The 26,983-nt window shown below is 41.5% G+C and overlaps 1 protein-coding gene across 1 annotated transcript; it reads left to right on the top strand.

Moving 5' to 3' along the window:
• The first annotated feature begins 102 nt into the window (after positions 1-102).
• Positions 103-26,901, top strand: wwc3 (WWC family member 3). Its single transcript, XM_067513472.1, has 23 exons — positions 103-711; positions 9,646-9,755; positions 9,998-10,198; positions 10,620-10,696; positions 11,929-12,008; positions 15,011-15,140; positions 15,544-15,693; positions 16,522-16,595; positions 18,636-18,884; positions 19,778-19,867; positions 20,290-20,855; positions 20,926-21,046; positions 21,384-21,464; positions 21,539-21,625; positions 22,768-22,963; positions 23,093-23,257; positions 23,844-23,962; positions 24,044-24,191; positions 24,405-24,569; positions 24,715-24,807; positions 24,892-25,122; positions 25,210-25,337; positions 26,193-26,901. The coding sequence occupies exons 1-23, from the start codon at positions 566-568 to the stop codon at positions 26,257-26,259; spliced, it is 3,474 nt and encodes a 1,157-aa protein (XP_067369573.1). The 5' UTR covers positions 103-565; the 3' UTR covers positions 26,260-26,901.
• Positions 26,902-26,983: the final 82 nt, after the last annotated feature.

The following is a 26,983-nucleotide window of genomic DNA, read 5'->3' as shown; positions in this document are numbered from 1 at the left end:
GTACTTATGCTTCACACAGAATCCGTTTCCGGTTAAGAGCCCGGAATTCCACAGGGTGGTGACCAAAAGCTGAAGCGTTGCTGAATTTCTTCTCTTCTTCAACGCTGCTTCGGACCGAAACCTCGTCCGGGAAAATCATCAGATTCATTTCAGCAGCCGTGTTTCGGCCGCACGTATAAACTTTAAATGAAAGTGTCGAGCCCCGAAGTTTCCCATTGGACAGAGGAGCTGGCTCAGGCGTACGTCCGACCGTTTATGCAAATGCGCTGAAGCCCAATATGGACACGGAGGAATGAAATATGGTGGAGGAGGCGAACATGGAGGACCGAGGACCGTAAAAGCGCTGCGCTGCTGTGTTCAGGGGGCTCCGAGAAGAAAAGTGGATGTACCTCCGGTGGGGCTTTTTCAGCGGAGAACCTCGGTGGAAAGTTTCCTATCTGCGTCTCCATTCTTTGCGCCGACAAGTGCGTCGAGGTACAGTTTGTTGTAATGCTGTGAAGAGCGACTTTTTGGGGGGGATCGAAACCAGGGCAGGGGGCTTCAGCCCTCTCACCATCGGGACGCTATGCCGTGGGTCAGCGGCGCTAAGCGGAGAGAGAGCTCGGAGCTGCCGCTGCCCGCGGGCTGGGAGGAAGCCCGGGACTACGATGGCAGAGTGTTTTTTATTGACCACAACACCCGGCAAACTTCGTGGATCGACCCCAGAGATAGGTAGGCTACAGGCCCGGGAGCACTGGGGCTACACACACTTACACAAAGTCGTGATAATTCAACACGTCCTCCGTACAAACTACCATAACTTAGTGGAGGAGATGCCAGGCAGGGAGGGAGGGGCCCGCGGATACAAGTGAAGACAGTTTTGTTTTGTTTTCGGGGTCAGGGCAGTAAATCCCCCGTGTTGCCTTTAATGTGATATAGGACTGCGGTGGATAAAGTATCCACGGCCGATGAATCAGCTGAGATTTGGCAGCAGACGGGGCCTCCCCACCTCTTTAAGAAGTTCCCATGCAAACGCGGGGATGTGACGCCCATGATCGCACAGAGTACAGCTGCTCTATTAGTGTCTTTTAAAAGTAAGTTCTGACAGCTTTATAAGTTCGATGTGACATGGAGTTAGACGGCAGCTCTGCCTTTCCGGTTTGTCATGTTTCAGAGGAGGTGGATAGGAGCAAACGGCCGCGCGCATTCAGTGCACTGACACTGGTCAGCTGAGGTTTTAGTAATCTGCCTCCTCTTCACGGAGCCGAAAAACGAAACTGTCTCCAATCTCCGTCACCGAGCTCGGTAGATTTATGACTTCCAGTGACCTGAAACATTCCTGCCTCACACACACACCTAACACAGAGACCTATTGTTATCCAGCTCCCCTTTCCTCTTTAATACAAAGACACCTCCTGGAGGCCAGCAGTGCGCCAAGTGGAGCTCTGGCGTTTACGCCGTAATGTCACAGTTCATCCCAAAACGACCCCTTTTAATGTGCGTGTTTCTCACATTTTTGGGGACGGAGCTGTAAAACAGCACGGGCTTTAAACTCCAACTCCCAGAGATCTTTGTGAAAATATGTGAGGAATGCTAGTTGGGCCACTGGGAAAGCTGCAAGGATGTGCTTTTGTGGGGACTGGGATTTCACCAGCCCAGAAAGAGGCTCAACCAGGCATTCAAATCAGACTTTGTAAGATTACTGGGAATTATAGCAAGTATTTTAACTCTGCTGCACTCTAGACTCTCAGTGGAAGGCAGAAATTCACAAAAACAACAGCCAGGCTGGAAACACTAGTCACTTCTCATGTAACTTTTACAGCAGGTTTTTCGCCGCTGATTTCAGCTTTGGGAATGCAGTAGCTGTGTGTAGTCTAGATAAGAAAAACATGATTTCTTTGAAAGCCGCCCCCCCCCCCCCCCCCCCCCCCCGCTAACTGCAAGTTGATTAACCATTGTTATGTGAAGCTGATAGCGGTTTCAAAAGATCTCATAGTCATCAGCGTGTGGTGGTGGTGGAGACTGTGGTTTTACGTTTGCATGTCTAAAGAATGTTTTCTGCATTTGTTCTGGTGCTGTTCAGTGATTTATAGTTCATCTCGGCCAGAGGAATGTCTTCTGTCACCACCTGATACTGGCTTTACAATAAATCACATTACAGCTCACAAAGCGGACTTTCTGCTAACATGCAACTGATACAAAAAGGTGTCATCTATTCAGTCTGTGTTGACGTAGTTCTTTACATCAGCTGCAGGTGAATGGACTGTTCACACGCCACTTAGGCATGAAGTAGATGGCAGAGGCAGAAAGTTGAGGGTAGCAATGATGAGAGGTTCGTACTTGTCCCTGACAAGGTCAATTGACGGCTGTTCTGCGTAACTGCAGCAAAAATCAAACGCTGGTAGTTTAAGGACTGTGGTCTGGTATATACCAGGGTATTATAGGTCTTCATCACCATGAGTTACATGGTTACCCGTGTGAGACGTGCTGTTATATAGCATACAAGGAAGACTTTAGAAACAATGGGATTGAGATCAGATTCCTGAGATACATTTTATGGAATCAGAAAAATAAATTGTAGTCTGGTGCAAGCTGTGAGCAGTTATATTTAAATGCCTGAGGAGTATGAGGATTCTATTGCCTATGAAAAAAAAAATATATTTTAAAATTCAATCAACAGCTTAGTTGACTTTTTAGTGCTCATTGAGTGATGCTAGTTTAAATTTACAGACTGTATCAGTCCATTACAAAAATCAGCTGCTGTAAGTTTTCGATTCTGTGAGTGGAATCTTCTGCTGTGGGTCGATAGGAAAATGGTACCCAGAAAGTTTTGGGTGATGGCAGTTTGTGATGGAGACCGACTTAACAAGTGTGGGTTTTTAAAGGACTGAAATGTGTCTAATTTAGCGGAGATAAGACTTGGAGCACCTGTTGATCTTCTGATGCTCAAGAAAGAAGATGTCAAAAGAGTATGCTGACCTGCAGAGAGACGTGATGGCGGTGGATTATCTCGTTAACAGAAGATCCACTGAGTAGAATCGTAATCGTCAACTGGGATAATGATGCGCTGGAACTGTGCTGGGTATCAGCCAGAGTTCACGTTTGTTCTTGCTGGTTCATTGGATGTCTGGCAGCAAGAGAGAGGCTGGACGGAGCTGTTTTGGTTAGGTGACGGCATGTAGTGAAAAGTGAGATTGATGTGCGAACGCAGTGCACGGATACCTGGGAACCTGGTGCAGTGATTTACAGCGAGCACATTGTTTGCTCCCACAAAAAGCAGATTCCTGTGTTTATCCCAACTATGGTACGAACTGAACACATGTTTAAGTAGCCTCTAAACATTGCACTTTGCAAACCATCTAGTATATCCCCCGCTACTCATTGTGTTCATCCTTCATGGTGGTTACCCCGAGCAGCTTGGGGCGGACCTGACAACTCCTGCAGATAAGCCGAGGAGTTGTGTCGGGCTTTTTTGTTGCTTTTTTGTGGAATGAGCGTTATGTTAGGCATGCTTCCACTAATGCCCAGGGGCTCTTCTTGCTCACGGCCCCAGACAAAGCAGCAGAACAGAGGCAGTTCCCACGTGTCTGCCTCCTCCACTCCATCCTGGGGCCTGTAGGCCTCCTTTATTAGCTCTGTTATGCAACAGCCATGGCCGGCCTGCGGCTCAGCAAAGGGAGGTCTTTATGCTTGATCACAAAGCACACCAAATTCAATTATTCTGGAAAGGGTGAGCTGTGTTTCCAGCACCGAAAGGTTATTCATATGCGCTGAACCCCACTGTTATTCTGCTTCCCCCAGTGTTTTCATTATGATGGCTCTTTTTTGTCTTTCGGTGGGGGGAGGTCACGAACATGCCTTCGCTTGATCCAGTGTCGTTTGGCCCCATGTGTTTGCCATGTTCTGTTTCACGCACAGACAATGTGTTTGTCCTCAGCTTTCACCTCACTTCTTGTTCTGGAAGTTCAGACTACTTTCCTCTTGGAGTTTCTCCTCCAGTCATTACTTGATTTGATTTGTCCCACTTTCCCTGTTGGTTAACTACATTTTTGGATCATTTGCAACAATTAAAACGCTCACAAATAGCTTGAGTTTACGTTTCTCCAGTTACCTTTCTTTAAAATTGCAGATTGCTTTATGTGTGTTTTTACAAGTGTGTAGATTGTGAAGAATGTTACCTAAACAGGACATGCCGAACCCAGTGGACTGACCGCAACCTCTGGACCACTATTGTTTTGAGTTGTTGTTTCTTTGTTTGTTTTACACATCTGCACAATGGCCATTCGAAAATAATAAGAAACATAGTAGAGAACACAGTTTTGTCTATGCTGTGTACATCTCAGTGCTTTACAGCTTGTATTTGCGCAATCCCTGTTTTTTTCTCTCATTTAGCAGCTTTTTGATGTAATAATTTGTAATAGAGGTCAGGGAACGCTTAGATTAACGCCCCTTCATTAATTATATATTCACACTAAGGTGCAGTCGTAAGCAGATTTAAAGATCTACAGGACATTTTCTATGCTGAATATTTTTATAAATGCTAAAAGGGCAGAGTTGGGAGGGCTTTGGTATAATGCTACCACCACCAGCCACAGGTTGTCTTAGCAGGTTTGGAAGCAGGACGAACGTGTGGTTCTGCCCAGACGGACTTCTGGCTCTTAAGCTCATAAATTAACACAATATGTCTTTGTTTGTTTTATCTATTAAAAAAAAAAGAGCTATTTTGTGCTTTTGCAATAGTTTAGGTGCCTGACAATCGCTTGGCCAGATGCAGTGACTTCCTGTTATCTTGATGTTGCCAAGTAAAATGTTATGTATTTGTCAATGAGGGTTAAAGATATGTTGATAGGTGTATTTTATTATCAACAAAGCCAAGCTAGTGGTTTTATGCTGTCTTTATCCTACGTTAACAAGCTACAGTGCTAAATGTTGCTTCATATTTACCACACAGCCATTTGTCGCAGTGGACCCCACACTGCTCCACTCCCCTCCAGACGAGCCTTTCCTATGTGTCCAGACGTTGTCTAAATGTGAACATAGACAGACAGGGATGTTGGTCTTTGGGCTAGTTATAGCCACCTATAATCTTATGTGTCAATAAGATTTGACACATAATGGGAGACGGCTGTCAGTCAGCTGCTTCACTCTGAAATGTTGTACTAGGTCTTCAGTACGACTGGACATTCTTCCCAAACTAGCTTCTACATTTCTGCTCTAACTAAGGGTGGAATCTTTAGTGAACCTTCTCCTCAGAGATTGTGTCCGTTTTCCCTTTTCAGAGAGAAGCTAACACTGTGAGAATGGAAGCAGTTGGTGTGTATGTGGGCTGCATATTAGAGTTAAAAAGGGGACAAGCATCATTTTCTGTTATCTCCTCCAGCACATCTACAACTTTGTGTCTGAGTCATTGCATTTGTTGTTTTTTTTTGGTCACATATGCAATGCTTGCTATTCAGAGGTCAAGCCTCAATTCTTTTGTGGCCCAGGAGCAGCTGGTTTGATGGGACAATGAAAGACTTTTGGTGGTTTGATGTATTAGTTGATTCTCTTTTCAGGTTGAAGCTCGAACAATCTTCTAGCTGTTTTATCACACTGGTGTTTGCTTTTATTTATACAGCGAATTATCAAACAATGAATCATAGGTGACAAAAATTCCTCCCGTGTACAGTCCTACACTGGGACATCTGCACTGGCAATAGCAGCAGGATTGCTTTTAAATATTGTAGGTGTTCGGAAACATGTGGCTTTCAGCTTTTCGTGAGCTCATTGTGGTAAAGCTGAAGAATAATAACCCAAATAACCCAGTTTCCTGACGTCTGTAATTACATATAACAAGAAACTCACAGTTTGATCTTGCTCATTGTAGTTAAGAGACAAAGAGCTGCAGAGCTCGTCAGGATGACCAGGCCAGACGAGATCCAGCAGCCCAGACTTCTGTTTCGCATGTCTTTCGCATACAGCAGCCTGGGTGGGGTGCTGTTACAGATAGAAATATCCTCAGGGACGACCCAGGATGGCACAGATTATTCTAGAATTAGCAAATGTTTTTGACAACTAAATATATTTTGGGGGGCGAAGTTGCGAGACAGAAGCAGGCCCAGCAGCATTTCATTCCCTCACAGCTGAACATGCCTGTCATTCTGTCAGTCTCTTTTTTTTCTATTTCAGATATCTGTCTCATTTTAGGGTTTCCTCTTTGATTGAAAGAGGATCCTGAAGAATGTGTAAAATATTTGAACAAAACTTTGGTGCTTATTAATAACCGCATTCATTTCCTGCTGGCAGAGCAGCTTTACCCAGTACAGTGGTATTTTATTGGGCTTAAGCCAGTTTATTTAGTACAAATACACACTGAAGGAACTTTACATTACTGCTGGTGGTTTTTCAAATGACACAGTAGAGTTTTTGTCTTTTTTATGTTTTCTCTTTCATTGTATTTATGTGGCTCCAATCAGTGATTATTTTCTTCATTGATTAATCTGCCAACTGTGCTGTTAGAGTTTCCAGAGCTTAGGGGGAGATATAGAAATGTTTTGTTTTGTCAGACCAATATTCCAAACCTCAAAGATATTTAATTTGGTATTTTATTAAGATGGAGAAGAGAGCATCAAACACTCAGTTAGATAGAGAAGCTGTAATTTATCCGCTAATTGTTTTAGCGGTTGTTAAAACTCTGGCAAAAAATAAAGGGCAAACATCAGATTTGACAAAGTTACTAATTGGTGGCAGTGACATAAAATGCAGACAGGTTGGCTGCCAGCACCTGCTCTTGAGTTGGAGTAATCCCGTAGGAGCTCTGTAATTATGCTTAAGGGCTGTTGTGGAAATGTAGAAAACTATTTTAGCCTTGTGTAGTGGAGCAGTGTCAGACCTGCATTAAACTGTTGAGTAATGTGTGTTGTTGACCCATTCCCAGGGTCAATGTGTCCATCTCACAGGGAATGACAGTAATTTTTCCCTCTGAGCTTGCATGAAACCACACGTTTTAAAGCATTGCTTTAATAAAATTCAGATTTTTCCATCAAAACTACTTTTACAATACTTAAGTTGAGTCTTCTGACTGTTTTTCTCTCCTGCACCTTTGTGGTTGTCTGCTATGCTGTGCATCAGTCTCCCAGGACCAATACATGACTTGGAAAAAGTGGAGGCTGCTGTCACAAGACTGCAAAACAAACCGAACATTCACAGATTCAGATCTGTGAGAGGACATGTTTTTCCCTGTGTGTTTTCGAGGAGGACAGAGGAAAGTTCGGGACTAAAATTCCTCTGATGTCACATGCGTTGTGCCTTCCCCTCTGTTTTAATACAGAATATGTCAGAAAATGTACTGAAAATTGTAGAGTTTGATATTGTTTCGTATTCTTGCTTCCTTCTTGTCATTGTTACACAGCTACTAGTCATGTAAACTCTGACAGCAAATAAGTTGTTCCCCTATTTGAGCTTGTTCTTTCTTTCGATCCTTCTTTCAGCTATTTACAGGTGAATTTAGTTTCTGGACATTTGTGTACCTTTACCAAAGCAGGAGCAGGTGGGGAGTGTGCTTGTGTTTGCCTTGTCCTTTTGCTTGACTGCATGTGCATGAGTGGTGTTAGACTCTTTTGTACACACTGTCAGTGAGCTACCGACTGTTTGAAGTAGATGTATGAAATTTAAGAAGCAGGTGCTGATGTGTACAGATGTTATTTGGGGAAATATATGAATCTTTGTTTGGTTAATGGTCTGTGCTTTTCTATCAAATAGAAGTGGGTGATGTAGAGATGCAGGGCTGAATCATGGAGGCAATTAACTGATTTGTCCAGTGCTTCCCAAGCTGATGACTTTAGTGGTTCTGTGGTAATAAACAAAAAAGAACAGAAACATGCTCTTGCTCTTTGCTTTTTGGGGAATTTTTCTTGTAAAAAAGTGAATAGCTTTTTGCTTCTTCAGGCCTCTAAAGTTATTCAAATTAAATTAAATCCCTCAGCTTAGAGTGCACACAGAGAAGTAAATTAAACCAAAATTACTAAAATTTACAAAATTACATTGGATATGTAAGATCTTATTTAGGGACAAAATACAATAGAAGTCACTTTATATTTTTTTTTAGCCCTATAACTCAGTTTATTAAATTCCGTCACAAAAATATTTATAGGAAAACATAATCCATTATACAGTCAGTAGCACTGATACTGGGGAAATGAAATACTTAAGCGTTTCCTAGTAATTTGAAGCATCCGTATGTGTCCCTGTGCTAGTGAACTGAGATGCATGTCTTTGCAAACTCAACTAAACCTCTAGTGACGTTTGCCACAGTACTATGCAGAGAAGGGAGCCAAGTTGCACTGTGTCCTGAGATCATCCTGTGTCCTGATGTAGACTGTCTCAGTTACTTTCTCCCACCCTTCACCTCTGTGTACATCTGTCTATGTGCTTTGTAAGCATACTGTAGTGAACCAATGGGGACACCCTTTTATCTGCCCTGCTTATTGGTAATCAGACTGTACTTGTCACTTTTTAGTCTTAGCTGAAATTTGACTAAAACAGTTATTACCACATATTGGCTTTGTATGACAATAGTAGGTCCTGTGTAAACCATGTTTTATTTATGTCTGTGTGTCCATTTATAAAAGTAGAGGTTTTTAGTACATGTAATGTCCTTTTGAAAACATCTCTCCATGCAGACATTAATTTATCATTAAGGATTTATGAACAGTTTGGTCTCCTGACCACTTGAACTGCTTCTTGTTTAAGGGGCACTGAATTGATCATCCTTTTAAATGCACAAGCTTGTAAATCTTCCAGTCCTTAAAATGAAAATGGTTTCAAACAACATGAAACTCTGCATCTGTTGATGAAACTGCAGTATCTTTTCATTAAAATATATTTTCTTTTTATTTATAATTTACCCGGTTGCCTTTTTTGTATAGTCACAAATTAGCCACAGCACTAACAACACCTGGTGGTTTTAATATAAAAATAATACATGGTTTTAATAACAATAAATGCTGAATGCTAAAGTGGTTATAACAACAGTGATCTTTAACTTATCTTTTTTATTATTTACTGTACATGTTTTTCTACAATTTTGCCAAAATACTTTCTTATTGGAGTGCCTCATACTTTTGTAGTTTAGAGTGTTTAGAGTGTAGTTTACTCTTCTTTGTATTCTTTGTTGAGTAAAAGATTTGAAATGGTACTTGTTGAGAATTTTTAGGCCAAAACCTGCACTTTTACTTGAGTATTGCACACAGCGTACAACATACAAGAGTTAAAATCTTTAATTAGAGGTACTGTTACAGCTGTGGTCCTCAGTGAAAGACTAGTTCAAGATGCAGTTTTGCTGATAAAGGTCAAGGAGCTGTGGGAGAGAATATTCTTTAGAACAAATGTTTGTTTTTAGCTTCTTTCCCCTTGATTTGCATTGAAAACATCTTTTTATAAACATGAGAAATGAGGCTGAGCACCCTGTAGACCAGCCAAGGCTAACAACCGAAATTAATGAATCTAGAAACCAGATTTCTTTAAGGGTCCCATTGTAGGAAAAGGTTTCTTTGAGTTAGTTGGTATGAGAGACATTATCTTGAGTTATTGTTGGTGATGGATTTGGGAGATTTATTTTTTTAAGTTGTTGTACATGTGGATTCATTAGGATTTCTACTGATCTAAATAGATTTTAAATAATTTCAGGATCACCAAACCGCTGACCTTTGCCGACTGTGTTGGAGATGAACTGCCTCTTGGGTGGGAGGAAGTTTATGACCAGCAAGTGGGCGTTTACTACATCGACCACATCAACAGTGAGTACATAGTTCAGTGCTGAATTAGCATCCAGCCCACTGAGCCTTTAAGTGTTGCAGGGAATCCCAGATTCTCATCCTTTTATTTTCAGTGTCCACTGAACATGAATACAGTGACCTGAGGCTTTGGTAACTCAAAGAAGCCACAACTGCTCCTCTAGAGTTTTTATGATTTTAATATAGTCAGACGTGTTCAAATATTTATTTACTTCTTAAACACTTCTGCTGTATCTTGTTGTCAGAGACCACCCAGATTGAAAACCCGCGAACTCAATGGCGGCAAGAGCAGGAGCGCATGCTGAAGGAGTACCTTGTGGTGGCCCAGGAGGCCCTCAAAGCCAAGAAAGAAATGTACTTGGTCAAGCAACAGCGTGTGGAGCTGGCTCAGCAGGAAATGTTGCTCTTCCATGAGCTCTCTGAAGACAAATGCTCCACAACCAGCAGTAAGACGCATTAAAATCCAACATGTGACACATGAACATACATAGACAGAAATAAGCCAAGGAGGAGAGAAGTGGGAGCTGGCAGGCTGTCTGGAAAGAAACAGATTTTGGCTGACCTAATTATCTGATCTTAAACATGCTATATTGTCTCTTTACCAACTGGTGGGGGTTTTAGCTCTACCTTCTAAACCCCCATTCCTGGTTCACCACAGCCTGCCTTTTAGCCATCTCCATCTAGTTTACCCAGAGATTCCAGCCAGCTGTCACAAACAAATTGCCCAGGGGGTATCCATAAACAGCAAAGTCTGAGAGATGACACTGGATATCCCCTCACCTCTTACTATAACAAGTTAACCCTATAATTCCTGATATTAACTAACTACTGCCCCCCCCCCTGTCCTTTCTTTTTATGTGTTCACAGCTCACTCTGGCTCATCCTCAAATGCAAAATACGACCCTGGCCAAATAAAAGTGGAAATAGCTTGTAGAAGAGAACGGGTAAGTCATTATCGGAGGAGAACAATGGGCTGCAGCGAGGGGCTCTTTTGGGCCGAAAAAGGGGCTGGGGTGTGGCCCCTACAGGATACTGTGGCTCTGGCCCGGGGCCTCAAGAGGATGAGGATGAGATCACCATCAAAGGGTCAAGCAGAGGCTAGGTCACTGACTCACTGGGCAAAGTTAGACATTTCTGTGGGATCAGTCATATGGAGGAGGGTGTTTATCGGATCAGCGCAGTTTTCAGGTTGTTGTTCTGTGTCCTGAAAAGATGAGTAAGATTTAATTAGAATGTTACTATAGATATCTGGTAATAGGAATATATCAAAGCAAGGGGTATTGTAAATGTAACAGGAACTCAAGACAAATGGTGATTATAAGGATTGTATGACACGATTATTACAATTGTTCTTATAATGACTAACTGCTAAGTGTATGTTGTCTATCAAATCTACAGGCAACGGCCACAAATCAACACTTACGAGTCACTAACGCCAAGAACAACATCAAAGTGATTAATGAACATGTTTCCAGTATTAAAAAAAAAAGTGCTGCTCATCACTAATATCTGTTAAAATAAAAATTTACTACAGGAGACCCCCAGGATGTATTGTAACTTTGAATTTCACCATAGTGGCATCATAAAGTTTAAATTTAGTTTAAATCACATTGTGTCTGTTACACTACTGTTCAATACATTACAATAAGTCCACTATCAAGTTCAAACTGGAGCAGTGTGGAGTGTCTCTGTATGTTATATACAATTTTAAATGTAGGTTGAGCACAACATTGCATCCTGCATCTCCCATGATGTAACATTAAAGCGTTTGTTGTTTAACGTTTTAAAGTTTTTTTTTTTATTTCCTTTCTGATAAATGTTGGTATCCTTTAAGCTCATGCTGAGACAACCCTGATGACATTATTGGGGTATTTTTCCGTATCGACTGAACTATTTCCCAGCCTTATAAATATTAATGTAATACGTTTTCAGATTCAGAATTCAAATTTTTGAACTACAGCATTTAACTGGATGTCAGTTCAAAATACTTTTTTTTCCCCATAACTTTACTATGAGAGAACTGTGCGCGTGTGTGTGTTTGTGTGTGCGCTCCTCTGTACAAACATAGCTGAACATTCCTGTATGTGAATAGTCATGACTAAGCAGTTATGGTGGTGGTGGTGAGAGAAGCCCATTGTGCATCATTCTAACCCGGTGTTCTGCCTTGTGTCCGTAGCTCTCCAGACTGAAGCAGGAGCTGGCCCAGGTGAAGCAAGAGCTACATTATAAGGAAATGGGAGTGGAGACCCTGCAGGAGTGAGTGTTCCTATGCCTCTGTTTGTCCCAGGCCCACCCTTCCTCCCATGGTCACCCTTCCCCTTCCTACAACACTTGGTCCCGCTGCACTTGGTCTTTTTCTTTTTTTAAATTCCCTCATACACTCTGTGTTGGATCCCTTTTCTTCAACCTAAACTGCTATTCCCTGTTTCTTCTCTGCTTTCTCCTCCCTCGCCCTTGTGGTAACACAAAATATTTTATGTAGTTTAGCTGGTTTTTATTTTTAACACATCAATATATTTTCTTCATCAATTTTTAAAAATATTTTACATGGCTCATGAATGCAATTGAATGACTTCATTAAACAGTATTCAGTTAATGGAAGTGTACATTTTCACAGATATTAATAGATCCTCTGGCTCTTTCAGAAAATTATACGACTTTAAAGAATCATTAGTAAGAAAGTTTCCCAGTTTTCTTTAAATTGTGTTGTTTTTTTACACCCATGCACAGTATCTTTTAGTGCTGGGAACATTTCAGAGTGGTTTCATGTTAGAAATAGAAGCTCCACCTCTCCCAGGAAAAAAGAGACCGTTTGAGAAAAGGCAAATGGAGGGAGTTTTTTAATGGAAAAGGGGACTCCACCTCAGGAAGAGGATGCACCAGTGGAGTGCAGGGAGCCAAGGCTCAGCCTGGAGAGGAAGTTGCTCCATGGGGGTGGGGGGGTGGGGGGGTGGGGGGTTGTGCTCAAGAGTAGTTTCAAAAACACAGAGATATCTGGCAGCAAATTCCTCTGCACTTCCTGAGTCCTGGCAAAGAGTCCCTTATCTCTTAGATAATATACAACTCGAGTGATTCCCAGAATAGCCAGGAGAATACACAGCTTGCAAAAAACGTAGATGCATCCTCTTCTTGAGGGCTTGCGTGTCTACATACGTGCTCATATTTGTGTTTGTGCCTTTGTTTGCCCGTGTGTCCAATTGTTTCTTGTGGGATGGTCTTTGCCCTGTAGGGTGGAGGCCAGAAGGGACCTCATGGCTGTTGCTTTTTCAATATCAGCTGTTGTCAGCAATATGGCTAATTGTTCTCCACGCCACGTTGCATCAGATAAAGCAAACAAACGTTTTCTGGACTGCTAATCGACACTACTCAACCAAAAGAATTCAGGAGTTTGAAACTCTTGGACAGTTTGGCAAACGGTTATCTTTTCAGCTCATCTGTTACACAGCTTATCTTGACAGATTTCTCAAATATTCAGTCACTGCACATAGTATAACTACCAGACTCAACTCTGCTCAATCCAACGTTGTTACTGATAGTATTAAGGTCCTTAAAATACTTCTTATATTTTGTATGAAACGTAAAATAGTGTTTGTGTTACTCTACATTACACTGTGTGGGGGGTTCAATACAGGCAGGCAGCGGAGGGTATGTAGTGCCCCCTTTTTTTTTTTTTTTCTAAGCATATAAACTCCTAAGCCTTGCCAATAGGGAGGGGGGAACAAAGCAAGGCTTGTTTTGGGAGGAAGAGGCAGGGTCGGGTGGATGAACAGTACCTGCTCTTGAAGGAGAGTGGAGAAAGCGGGATGTGGTGTGTGTGGGGGCAATGTGCCAGGACCAGTACTGGAGGAGGCAGCATGCCGCACTCTCCAGCTCCCAACCATCAAACCATCCAACCCTCCCTTGTTAAAGCCAAACTGAAGGACACATACCGAGTCACTGCAATGCAGGATAGCGAATTGGTTTTGTTGATTCAGTTTTGAGATCACTAGACACTTTGATCGTATGACGGCTGAGAGCTAGGACATGACGCAGAGGATCTTGAGTCAGAGTTTACCTGCAAATGAAGAAGCATTAAAAAGCAGCAGTTAAGAGTTTGAAACAATCTCAGCATGTGGAAACAAAAAGCGATTTACTTGTCACATGCTGTGTCAGTATTTCATAACTGACCACACTCTAAACAAAACACTGAGTGCTTCATGACTTTTACCTCCCACACAAAAATACTTCATGTTCATCTGATGATTATTTTTGTGACTTATTTTTAACTGATCTATTTAAAATGCAGTGCCCAACAGGCATATGTTAGCATTCAGATGTTGTGTCCAAGGGAAATATGAATTAACACTTAACACCACTTAATCACATGTCCTTTTGACACTGTAGCACATGGCTGCTCTGGTCGAACCTTATCCACATTACTTAATTATTGAAGCCAAACTATTCCACTCTAATAGTGACTAGGAAGCACAGAATTGAATGACAAAATTAAGTAGAAAGTTAAATGATTGGTCAAAAATAAAAAGCAGCACATTAGCAAAATACAGTTTTTATCTAGAAATTGAAGGTTAGAAGAACGAATTAAAAGCTTTATTTTTATGCTCACTTTTAGATTTAGTAAGTTTGAAGCTTCGTACCTCTCACCTAGATATGAATCATAGGGATAGAGTCACACTGATAGAAACAGGTTCTTAAAGTTAAAGGGTGACTCTACCAATTTTCAACTTGCTACAGTATCTATGGCTTTACTTTAAGGTGTAAATGTACAATATGCATTTAAACATCTTTGACTTCACATATCAAAATATTTCTATGCTTCTACCTAAAAAAAAAACTACCCCAGACAAGTTCAGATGATGTAATTTGTGGGAACACTGGAAAAGCAGGTTGACCATGATCACATACTCCATAGTATGAACAACAATATAACATCATCTGAACTGTAGGTTGCTCTGGGTGATGTCATCTAGAGGCATTTTTTAGCTTAAAAATAGATAGGGAAGTGAAAGGAAATGGCATTTATGTACATGTATTACCCAACTAGCACCAAAAGAAGCAAGTTAAAAATCACTGAAGGTGTCGTTTAAAGTAAAGAAGTTAATGTAAAGATGTTAAATCTTTATTCTAACAACATAGGAATACAAAAATGATCAGTTGGGCCAGTCTGCAAAGTTTATACATCTGCAATTTGTGTTTCTAGTGCAAATAAAGACATCTGGGGTTTAACCTTCAGTCACCTAATGTGTGTTTCTGTCTTACAGAATTGATAGGAAGATGTCCAGCAGTCAGACAAACTACAAGCTGGACGAGGCTCAAGCCATTTTCACAGAGCTGCGAAGCATCAAAAAGGCCATCAGCACAGGCGAAAAGGAGAGGCAGGACCTTATCCAGGTGACTTTTCCTTTCTTCTGCTTGCTGTCAGACCCTTACTGCTGCTATAGTTATCTTGGAAGTACTCTGTGCTGACCTCTAGTGTCTATTAACCTCTACTGTTATGATGATTCTTATCACAGTGCTTTAAAAACACATTTCCAGACATCTGAATCATTAACCGTGTCTTAGATCCTGTTAGCATAGGCAAAGATATGATGAAGTGATTAATAATGAATAATAGATGCAGTTTCTCTCTTATTTTCAGGCCACATTTGCTGAAGCTTTTTTTGACAATTTTTGATTATATGCTGGAGGCAAATGAGAAGTTTCAATAGAAAATTTTGAAATGGGGTACAAGGAAAATTATGCATTTTTTATGTTTTGTTTAAAAAAAAAAACTGCCACTATTTTATTTCTGCAGAGCCTGGCAAAATTGACAGTGAACTTTCAAAGCAGCCTGTCTATCAGCGACTCTGCAAGCGAGGTGGCAAACAGCACTGGGACTGTGGGTGATTCATGTAATCCACAGCAGTACTGTGACACTGGCTGCCAGACTGACATCATGAGAGAGGTAGGAGACACAGACACTCCTTCCTGTCTCCCACTAAAAACAAAGGTTTTCAAACTAGCTAAAGGGAAGACAGAAATGTAAAATCTGAATTTGTGTAAATGGGTTTTAGATTCACTGACTTATAGTTGCTGAGGATATCATTATTTCCAATGTACACCAATGCGTAAAAGCCCCATAATTATGCTTAGATATCAATTCAATTCAATTCAACTTTATTTATATAGCGCCAATTCACAACAAAGTCATCTCAGGGCACTATCACATCTCATATCATGCCAAAACCTGTACTTTAGTATCACAGAGAGGCAAAATTGAAAAGTTAGTAGCTAATTTAGCTTGTAAATGTAAAGCTCTAAGTAAGTAAGCTCTAAGTAAAATTTTTAATACCTCTGCTGCAATAGAATAGGCAGTTGCTCAAATAATGAAGAGAAGAGCTTCAGGAAGCTCTCGGTTCCGTTATACAGAACATCTGAAATGATCAAAAGATTAATGGATTTTGGCTCTGTCCCTTCAGGAGTCACCACAGCAGATTGTGTTCCACGCATTGATTTGGCATAAGTTTTTACGCTGGACGCCCTTCCTGCCGAAACCCTCCCATTTTATCTGGGCCCAGGGTAGCCCTTGGCCGCTAGGCGGGGCCACGCCTGGTGGGGTGGGATTCGATCCCACGGCCTTCTGCATCCCAACTCAATGCTCTACCCCCCCAACATAACATCTGAAATGACTAATGGCTTATAATTAAATTTGTTCCTGTCGTCTGTCTTTAAAATTTTGTATTTAAGTCACAACAGTTTATATAACAAACCCTTTTATATCTCTTTTTTTTAGTATGGTTCCCAAGATTCCTCACATTTGGTGGACAAAGTGAAACTTAACTGGCAGTATGAAGAAGCCAAGAAAAAGTAAGTGTGCCTCATTGTTTGTTGTTGGATTAGTCGTAGTACTATGACACACTGACATGCAGCATTGACTCAAAGGCCCCATCGGCCCCATCAGCCCCCTCTCGTTCCTCAGTCCAGTGGGAGGACGTGTTATGAATAGTATTTGTGCCTGGTGGCCATGGCTGCTGAGCGATGTCTGGCCAGTGGAATGAGCTGGGTGGTCACATTCTTGCCTGGCCACGCTGCTGCTGACTGTGTGCTGCCTTTGTGTGCACAGCCAGAGAGAGAACTGCCCAATGCCTGCTTCAGTGCACACCCTGCTCCTCCATGAGGTGCTTTAATATACACGCTGTTTGTTTAAATATATCCCACCTCGCCTAAATTATACATTGGCAAAAAATTTTTTTAACAAAAGCAGAATTACTGTAGGTTTTTAATGTTTAGCACACAGATGTCATGAGGTTATGTTGAGTTAAAACTGTACAATCTTGAAATAATGTTATTTTAAGAAGCTACTGTGTTTTTACATATAATTATAAGAAAGGCCCCAAAGTTCAACTTCAGGCAGCATTGCTTAGTACACCTCTTTATTGGCCACTAATGTGGCCAATAAAGAGCATCAGTGGCTACTAAGTGTAAAGCAAAACACTGTTGCAGAAGTGGATAGTATGTACAGGCGGAGCATAGCACCCTACCACCCAGAAGGAGCAGTGGGCAACATCTTCAAAATGTGAAGCTGCACACAATTCACACCTGCAATGAAAAACAGACTTAGCATGGGGATTTATTATGAAAATTGATATTTCGGTAATGGATCAGACAGTGGGAATCTGAATTAAATCTCTCATGAATTATGTCACGAAAAATAAAGGCTGCCATAGAAAATATAAAAGAATAATATTAAAAGAATAGAATCTCATTAATGAAGGGTAGACAAATTTCTTTTGCAATAGGTTCTTAAATATAATTTAAATGTCATTTTATTATAATTTATTTAGTCAAGCATTCCTATTTTTAAGATTAAGTGGCTTCTTTGTTCTTGTACTTTGGCTAAAACTCAATAAAGTTGTAATAATGGATTTTTAAATACTTTACATTTCAGTGTCTTAGGTAAAAAGTGCATTAAGTTTTTTGTATGCTGTGTGTTATCTAATATTGATCAATGCACTCTGCATGTAGGACTGTGTACGGTGTATTCCAGCTGTAAGGGGCAGTGTGATGATAGCTGAAACAGCAACAGTCACTGTGTTATTATGCTGGCTCCATGCACACTTTTTTACAAGTCTCTTGTTGCTGTGGTGACCCAGCAACAACGATGCCAACCATGACATCAGGGAGGGAGGGTGGGAGAGAGCGAGTGAGGGCGAAGGCAGACCTGTGGAAACTTGCATGCTCTGTCACTGAGTCACTGTGTCTGAAATCCAGCACACATAAACACAGTTATTTCATCTCAGCTCAGGACTCAATCCTTAACTGTGTCTGAAGGGGCATCTTGTTGATACACACCTGTACTGGCTGATGCAACAGGTAGCTCAGGTAGAAATGACTGCAGTCAATGCTGTCATTATCGTCAGCAGAGTAAAGTGTAAGCTTGGTTGAAATATGTGGTCTGAGGTGGAGCTGATTCGATCATGTAGTAAGGAAAGTAAAGGAAAGTAAGGAAAGGTTGTACTTGCACTAAGTCAGTATCTACCATACAAACATTAATAAGCAACCATCAAATCATTTTTCTCAAAAACTGCTTAGTAGCTTATTAATGGTGACTTTAATTTACAGTTAGACAGCATGCTGCCTGCCAGCCAGCACAAGAATTCACTGCACCTGCAACTTTGCACGGTTTAGGTTTTTGTTTTGTATTTGAACGCAGGAAGCGGCAGCATCCTATTTTACATGTCGAGTGAATCATATAAATCAGACTCCGCAGTTTAAACCTTCTCATTTCCAATAAATGTATCTTATCTAGTCTGTACTGTTGATGAGAATGAAAATGTGTAATGTAGTGGATGTACCGATTATAATTAATTTCCAGTTATTACCTTCACACTCTACATTGTTATTCAGAGTTCAGAGCATACAGCATCAGCTAGCACAGCTGGACAGTGAGAGCTGGTCGGGGAGGGCCGAGGCGGATCGCGACCGGGACTTTATGCAGCTCCTGCGTGAGAAGGAGGCCCTCCTGCAGGAGATCATCCTGGTCAGCAAGCAGCAGCACCCACCAGACACACTGGTGCAGCTGGAAGAGGAGCGTGCCAGGCTGGAGGAGGAGGTGCAGAAGGCCCACAGCGCCCAAAGCCAGGGAGCCAATCAGAGGTGAGAATCCTGGTTGTCTGTATTGTCAGATTTTGGACATGGACACATGCACATTGGGCTTCTAGGAGGATATGTAAATCTGCAACTCTTGCTTACAATTTTATTCACTCATTACTGTATTGTTAAATCAGTTTTTATGGTGTAATTCTAAGTTTAATCTAACACAAAGTTATTTTTAACACATTATAATAACACAGTAAGATGCATGAGGTGTATTACTCATACAGTCATATCCCCTTTAGTTTATGTTTCTTTCAGTTTGTTAGCCATTAAATTATAAGCACTACAGAATAATAATTCATTCATTAACCATTTTTCAGATTAATAATAACATTAACTCTCGGGAAAGACCAACTGCATAATATCAGATATCATTTTAAGGCAAATGGCAAACTGTAGGTTGCTGCACTGACAGATCCAACTACATGATGACCCCAAAGCTAAAGGTCAAATCTACATATAGGAGATTTCCCTCTAATATTTTATCCACTAGATAAAGTTGTTTTGTACATCAAGCAAAGAAATGAAAATGCATATTTCGCAACATCTTGAAATATTTAAACACCATACATACTAGTACCTTTCAGGGAAATGTTGATAATCTGTCTTTAGTGTTTTCAACTTCAGTTTCTTGCATAAATGTATTTCACTGAAAATCATCATTTGACAAACTGCGTTTAAGTGGCAATGTAGGATCAATAATTCCATATTTCTACACTTAAAACTAAAGGTATAAAGGTTACTTTATGGTGGTTTTCAAATGTAACTGCCATAGATATTTCTGTGTTACAGTACTTAAGGGTCAGTATAGAACACAATGCTTGCATTAACATATTTATTAACTTGTTTAACATATTTATTTGTAAGTTGTTGTTTTTTTTTTTTCATGACAGGATCCTGCAGCAGGAAAAGAGGAATGCTCTGCTGAGACAGCTGGAGGAGGCAACACGCATCACCACCTACCTCCACTCCCAGCTGAAGAGGTGTGACTCCACTCATTCAGTGCCTTTACATGGACTTCAGTAACTAGGTTACAGTCGGCCTACTCAGGTTGAGATCATTTCTTAAGAGTCATGTAAAGAAGGAAAGAGGTTTTTTTTTTTTGTTTTTTTTTTTTTACTTATTTCTATTTAGACATTTCCATTGTGGATCAGCTTTGTGTCTCTCCTCTCTCTTTTCCTTTCTGTCCCCCTGCATTTTCCCTCTGCAGCAGCATAAACACATCTGCAAGTAAACTGCATTTCTAGTAACCAGGTTTCTTGTATCTTGCATGTAAATTTTGTTTCCTGATTACCCAAGATTAACCTGGTTACTTCAGAGTAACATGGTTGCTTACGTGCATGTAAAGGCAGTTATTGTCTCAGCTCTGTGTATTTACTTTACTCTGTTTCTTCTTTATTTCCAGCCTGTCTGCTAGTTCTCTGACGGTTTCGTCCAGCAGCAGCCGTGGCTCTCTAGCTTCCAGTAGGGGTTCTCTGGCGTCCAGTCGAGGCTCTCTCAGCTCCATCAGTTTCAGTGACATCTACGGTCTCCCTCAATATGACCGTCACGATGGGGCAGGAGAGCAATTTGATTCCCACCTGCGTTACCTGATGCCCTTAGAGACTGTATCCAGAGACTGTTCCATGTTCTCTCCTGACCCCCTGCCCCAGGCCAAATCCAAACGCTGCCATGACACCCCACAATCTCTAGCCTCTCTCTCCTCTCGCTCCTCGCTCTCCTCCCTATCACCGCCTAGTTCTCCCATGGACACACCCTATCACTCTGCCCCTCAGGATTGCCCTCTCACACAGATGACAGAGGAATACATGGAGCAGGCGGGTCGGGGCCTGTTAGAGGGGCTGCGAGCACAGTCACAAACCCTGTCACAGTCCGCCATGTTAAGCAGCGAGGACACGGTCAGCCCTGTGCATCAAATTGACAACAAGAGTCACAGAGACAGCGGAGCTCAGGCAGTGTTTTCCTCCACAGGCAAGTGAAAGACTGGTGCTTGTCCCAAAGAATTAAGACTAGTTAATGAGTAACTGCTTTTCCCATTTAGGGGTGACTCTGAGGGGGAACAGTGCCAACCGAAGTGGCAGAAGGGCCAGGAGAGTCTCTGCCGGCGTGTCCGAGGACGCTCTGGCCACAGACAGCGGTGTCTTTGAAGCCTGGGGTAGGAGGTGAGATAATGCCAACATGGGACACCAAGCTCTCTGGAGTACCTGCACCCCCTAGTGACAGAGAGGAGAACTGCAACCTTCAAAATAAACACTTTCAGCTTTAGTAGTAGTAGTAGTAGTCTCTAGTAAGATTTAAAGTCCTCACACACTGTTGGTGGTTAAAAAGAAAATGAAGAAAGAAAAGAAATCTTAACCATTTAAAAGCTGTTCCAACACAAATCTGCTCTACCTCTTGATGTTTGCATGGCTGGATTAACTTCAGATGATTATACAAATATTTGTCTCAGTAACAGAGGAAAACAGTTTGTTTATTCCTTTTGTGTTGTTGGTCCAACAGAGCAGAAGAATCTGAGGAGATGTCATACATGAAAGAGCTGATATCTGTGAGCGAGCCCACCCAGATCCAACTGGGACTGCTGTGAGTAAACTGTGTACAGTGAATGTGGGTGGCTCAGTTTTGGTTTGAAACTAATTGAAATTTTCACTGGACAGGTGGGAATCCAATTCACAGTCCCTCCGGCTGCATCTGGTACAGCTCAAGAATTTGAACAGGTCCATCGTGAGAGATGGCTATAAAGTGTGAGTACTTTAAGTTTTTGATGACTAAATAATGAGAAAGAAACTGTAATGTCCAGTGTATTATATTTATAGTTGTTTAAAAATACTACAGTCACTGTCTGATGCTGAGAGGACACTATAGACAGATTGTAGGTCTAAGGGTTATTGTCTTAAAATAAATCAAAAACCAACATGAATGCACGCATGTCCCAAAAGTCTAGGTACCCTGTAACCTTTAGATGGCAATGTAGTGCTTGGTGAATTACAATTTACACCTCATTGAGGGAAAAAGTGAGCTCAAAAGTGAGCTGGCAATTTAATTTTGAAACCTGTAGGGAACACACACTTTTAATGGGAAAAGCAGAGTGAGTAATAAAGATAATGTCAGTACATCCAGAAAGAAAGAAAAAAAGTTAAAAATGCACATCAGAAACTTTCGAAGAATCTAAATGCTGCACTCAATTTGAAATTACTAAAACTGAGCCTATAATTAACTAAAAGTAAATAAAAATTAGAAGGTAACCTAAAACTTTTGGTGAAATCCATTGGTGAAAAAGCGTAAAAATTGAGCGTGAACACAAATATAGTATCAAAATACAAATGACTTTAGTAGACGTAAGTAGGACTCTGCTTGGGGCTGCAGTTTAGAATGATAATCAATTACCATGATATTAAGTAAATGTCAAACAAGTATTCCAAACACTGTAAAAGCTGAGTATGACAGCCATAAGTGAAGCCATGCTGTGTGTGATACCGTAAACTGAAGCTTACAGGGGATGAATCATAATTTCCTGAATACGGTTACAACTGGATTGACTGGATTGAGAATAGTGCGCTTGTAGAGATACTAAATTAAACTATCAATCTGTTATCTATGCTGAATAATCTATGAAGGGTTGCTGGAATTACCATAAAATATACCCCTCAGTGGTGGTTGTGGACGTGTCCTCTCTCTATGCTGAGTTTAGCTGTTTCTTCATATTTAGGGTGTATATAAAAGGTGTGTGTAATTTCCAAAATATAGAAATGTTTCTTTAATGTCATCACAGCAAAGTCTTGTAAGTAGAAACATGGCTTTAAAGACACAGGATGCTTTTTAGCTATTGCTTACAAAATTGTTACTGCAGATCTCATGTTATATGTTCTAATTTATTCATGTTCAGGTACGTGAAGCTGCACTTGATTCCGCTTGACGCCGGCAGGGCGTGTGCTTTTTACTGTTGTACAGCGTTGGAGCCAAAATCCCAGATGAGTTTCAACGAAGGGTTCCGTATTCCTGTCCCTGCAAACGCCCTGCCAGTGTGTGGCCTGCAGCTCTCCGTCTGCTCGCTGGGACCTCAGGCCCAGGAGGAACTACTGGTGGGTCTAAAAGGCAGAGCAGCTAGAAATCCAAGCTGCAATCCACTGACAGAGAATGAAGCTAAGCAGCTCGGATGTTAATCTGAGATGAAATAAGGAAGTTGTCTGTGTGTGTGTGTGTAACTGCAGGGCACAGCCCAGGTCAGTCTGGCTGATTGTGAGGAAAGCCCAGAGATGGTTTACCACTGGCTGCGAGTCCAGATGTTGAGCGGGACCGAGTTGCAAAGGCCTGACCAGAGAAGCCACCGCAGACACCACGACACCCAAGAAGATGAGCAAAGACTCAGAACTATGGTAGATGCACATACATTTGTTTAAAAGTAAAGCGCAATATCAAGTAACTGTGTAGGTGTTTTGGAAGTAATTTCAGACACACGTGTGCCTATGCTCCCATCCAGCTGCTCAAAACCACCAGACGCTGCAGGCAAACATGAATGACTTGAATATTACAATTAGTCACTTAGCAGAAGCTTTTATCCAAAGTTACTCACGAGTGAGTAGCGGACAATAGGGACAACGTTGGGTTCAGTGTCTATTAGGAACTTTGAGTGAAAGTTTGAGACCTTAATTCCTGCTGGCACAGTACTAAAACCCTCAACATCTCTGAGGTGTTTAAATAATAATAATAATAAAGTTGAGTATTAAATGCTGAGATTTAACTGTAGATCATTCCCTGAATTCTTCATACAGCTGATAAGCAGCATTTAGCCTACAGTCTGCAGGTGTGCTGTTCATTAGAGTGAGTAATTGACAAGAATGTGCCTCACAAGTTAAACGAGCTTTCACGCTGTAGCTTTACCCCGTGTGAACTACACCGTCAAAGGAGGAGTGCGGACGCTGTGGAAACGATATCTGATAGTTTGCTTTATTGACATAACAGGACACTATGTGCACTATGCTGCCACGCACCACCACCACCCACCTGGAGGTCCGGGAAGCAGAGCTGGCACTGCAGAGGCTAGAGAAGAGGGATGAGCCAGGAGAGGCAGCATCTGAAAGGTGACTTGCTCCACTTAATTCAGATTCCATTGTTTGTCTCCAGCGTACGTATCCTTCTTGACAAAGGGGGGTCTGTTACAGGAGTTGGCAGGCAGAGTCGGTGGACAGCGGCTGTAGCAACAGCACAGTGTTCACAGCTCCCTGCTCAGAGGGCCTGTGTGCAGAAGGCCTCTGCATCACCACTGGGGGGCGCTGTGAGCAGACAAGCAGCAAAGTCTGTACAGTAAAGGTAAAGTCCGCAGCAGTGGTAGTTTGTTTTCATAACCAGTAGCAGCATAGATGGGTGTCCATTTAACAGATCTTCATAATTTGGGGAAAAACACTTTCATAATATGTCTCCATAATGTTTTTATAGATTATATAAATATATATCTTCAACATTTTGAATAAATTCCATCCACATGCAGTCTAATAATAAAGTTTTGTTGATACATTGCTGCAGGTGGAGAAGGGCACCATGACAGAGGGCCTGTTCCCAGAGCCAGTGCGAGTCCGGGCCAAGGAGCGAGGAGGACGCTGGGGTCATGCTTCCCCCTTTATGCGTGGCAGCACCATAGTTCGCTCTCAGACCTTCTCTCCTGGGGCTCGTAGTCAGTATGTTTGCAGGGTGAGTTTTTACCAGCAAGGAAACTATTTACAGTGTCCATAAATGCGCACAGATCACGCTGAGATCAGGGTCGCTGAGTTACATTTATGACAAAAATGTTTCTGCTTTGCCTTTTTTACAAAAAGCTACTTATTTTGTCTTTCAGTTGTATCGCAGTGACAGTGACAGTTCAACTCTACCAAAGAAATCTCCCTTTGTCAGAAACACATTAGAAAGACGAACATTGCGATATAAACAGGTATGGCCTGACAGTCACTCCTCAGGAATTTGTGTTGGAGTTTGTTTATTGTCTACTTTCTGAGCTCTTTGTGTGTTTGAGCAGCAATCGTACCGCTCGTCCTTGGCCGAGCAGCCGACCCGTACCTCCCTGGACCTGGAGCTGGATCTCCAGGCCTGTAGGACGCGTCAAAGACAGCTGATGGAGGAGCTGAGCGCCCTGCGGGAGCTAAAGCTGCGCCTGGAGGAGCCCCCAGCCAGGGAGACCACAGAGTTTCCACACTGGGCCCTGAGGGACGAGCGCTTCCACTGCCTGCTCCGAGAGGCCCAGAGACAGGTGAGACTCGAGGGAGGTGGCTCCATTTACTTCACAAGCCGTGTGGGATTCAGCCTAATCCAGTAGCAATGGACTCCTATTCTACAGGCCAGCCAAAGCAAGCAGGAGCAGCGCCAGGAGGAGGCTGCGGAGAGGAGGCTTAGGAAGGCGTCCAAAGAGGTTCTGCAGATGAGGGGGCAAAGCCAGAAGGAGCCCCTACCTGTGCAGACATTCAGGTTGGAATCATCTGACACCAGTCAAATAGACATTTAGTGTGGCCTATTCCCAGTTAAACCAGAGTATGTATCTATAATTACATAAAGACTGTTGGGACTCCACACACCCCTCACACGTACTTTCTTATATCAGGTACAAATCCATAAATCACACTACAACCATGCAACCTTCTGTGAGGGTGGTCTGCTTGCTACTATGACATCAAGTGTAGCCTTATCATACTGTCCTGGATACAGCACAGATAAGAATGTTTCTGTGCTTTAAGTTTTAAAAATAACAGAATTAAGTTTATAATTACATTTTAGGATGTAGAAGCCACTTCCCCTTTTTTGACAGTCCCTCTTTTGCACGTAATTAATGAGCAGAATGTTTTTCACTCCTTTTCAGTCCTCGGGCGAATTTCTTTTTAAAGCATAAAAACGGGAGCCAGCAGAAGGGGAGATGTCACTTGATGACAAAGTCTGCCCTAACAGAATTAAAGGTGTCATGTGGAAATTCCTGTTTACATTAAGTATTGTGTACCTGAACAAAGTGCATAACCCTGAGGGCTCTTTCCTCAGAGGATCTGCTAATCAGACTTCTTTTAATCCATCTTCTTACATTGTTTACTTGTAAACATTCGTCCTCTTTAGTCAATGTTTTTTTTTTCTGACATTTTTGGCAAATACCAAGACGTAGCTCTTCGCTCTGTCTTTGTGTCTTAAGAAAACCCTTTTGAGGAGAATAGTATTCACAAAAACATTTTGGTTATTAGGTTTGACTTCTGACTTGTAAATGAGCTGTTCCTTGTGTACAGTAGTTTGAAAAACTGTAAAAAGGTGTAAAAATAAATGTTGCTTTTTTTGTGTCTGCAGAGAGAAGATGGCTTTTTTCACAAGACCAAGGTTCAACATACCTCCTTTGCCAGCTGATGATGTATGAGAGCTTGTCTCTGCATTATGTGACTAAACATGAAGTATTTGACAAAATTTTCTCAGCGCATGAAGTACAAAGTTTATTCTACCCAGGACACAGGCAGGATTTCACACCGAAGATGTTAAAAAATTAGGTTTCCCATTTTCAAGGCTTGCTCCACACATCAACGCCGTAATCCTTTGAGAAGGAAACATTATCGCTCTGCTCCTGTAGGAGTTACTTCTGTTTGTGCTTACAAAAAAGGCTGGAAGATGGGAACAAAGGTCGGTTTGAACAAATTCACTGTACTGTAACTTATTTTATAGTACTTTTTCCTTGAAGGAAATAAAAAAAAAATGCTTCCTGCTTTTTAAGTGTATTTTGTAGCTTTGAACAAATAGCACTTCAGTGTTTTTACATACAGTAAAATGGAACTATTGTCTGATTTTTCTGTTACCTAATTCTTATTTACAAGAAAATGTCAATTTGTAATCCACTTTTATTACAGACGTCATTGTCCCTTTGTTATTAAAAATAATATTATTTCATGTACTTTCAAAATATGGATGAATATATGAAACACTGTATTGATTTTTTTTTTTTTTATGATGAACATCTGCAGTGTTACCTCTTGTGAAGATAAAACCATTAAACCATATCTCAATGCTATTTTGTTTTCTTTAGTTCTTTTTTAAAGTCTGTGATGTTCCAGATGCAGGTAAACTGGTTTTACCTAATGATTAACCTGAGC

Source organism: Channa argus, chromosome 8, assembly GCF_033026475.1.
Source record: "Channa argus isolate prfri chromosome 8, Channa argus male v1.0, whole genome shotgun sequence".
In the NCBI taxonomy this organism is placed as follows: Eukaryota; Metazoa; Chordata; class Actinopteri; order Anabantiformes; family Channidae; genus Channa; species Channa argus.
This window is presented reverse-complemented; position numbering and strand designations above follow the sequence as displayed.

Coding starts and splice junctions, on each gene's coding strand:
- wwc3 (XM_067513472.1), top strand. CDS start 566: ATGCCGTGGGTCAGCGGCGCTAAGCGGAGAGAGAGCTCGGAGCTGCCG. Junction 12,009..15,010: donor GGAGTGGAGACCCTGCAGGA/GTGAGTGTTCCT, acceptor TCTGTCTTACAG/AATTGATAGGAAGATGTCCA. Junction 21,047..21,383: donor TTTGAAGCCTGGGGTAGGAG/GTGAGATAATGC, acceptor TTGGTCCAACAG/AGCAGAAGAATCTGAGGAGA.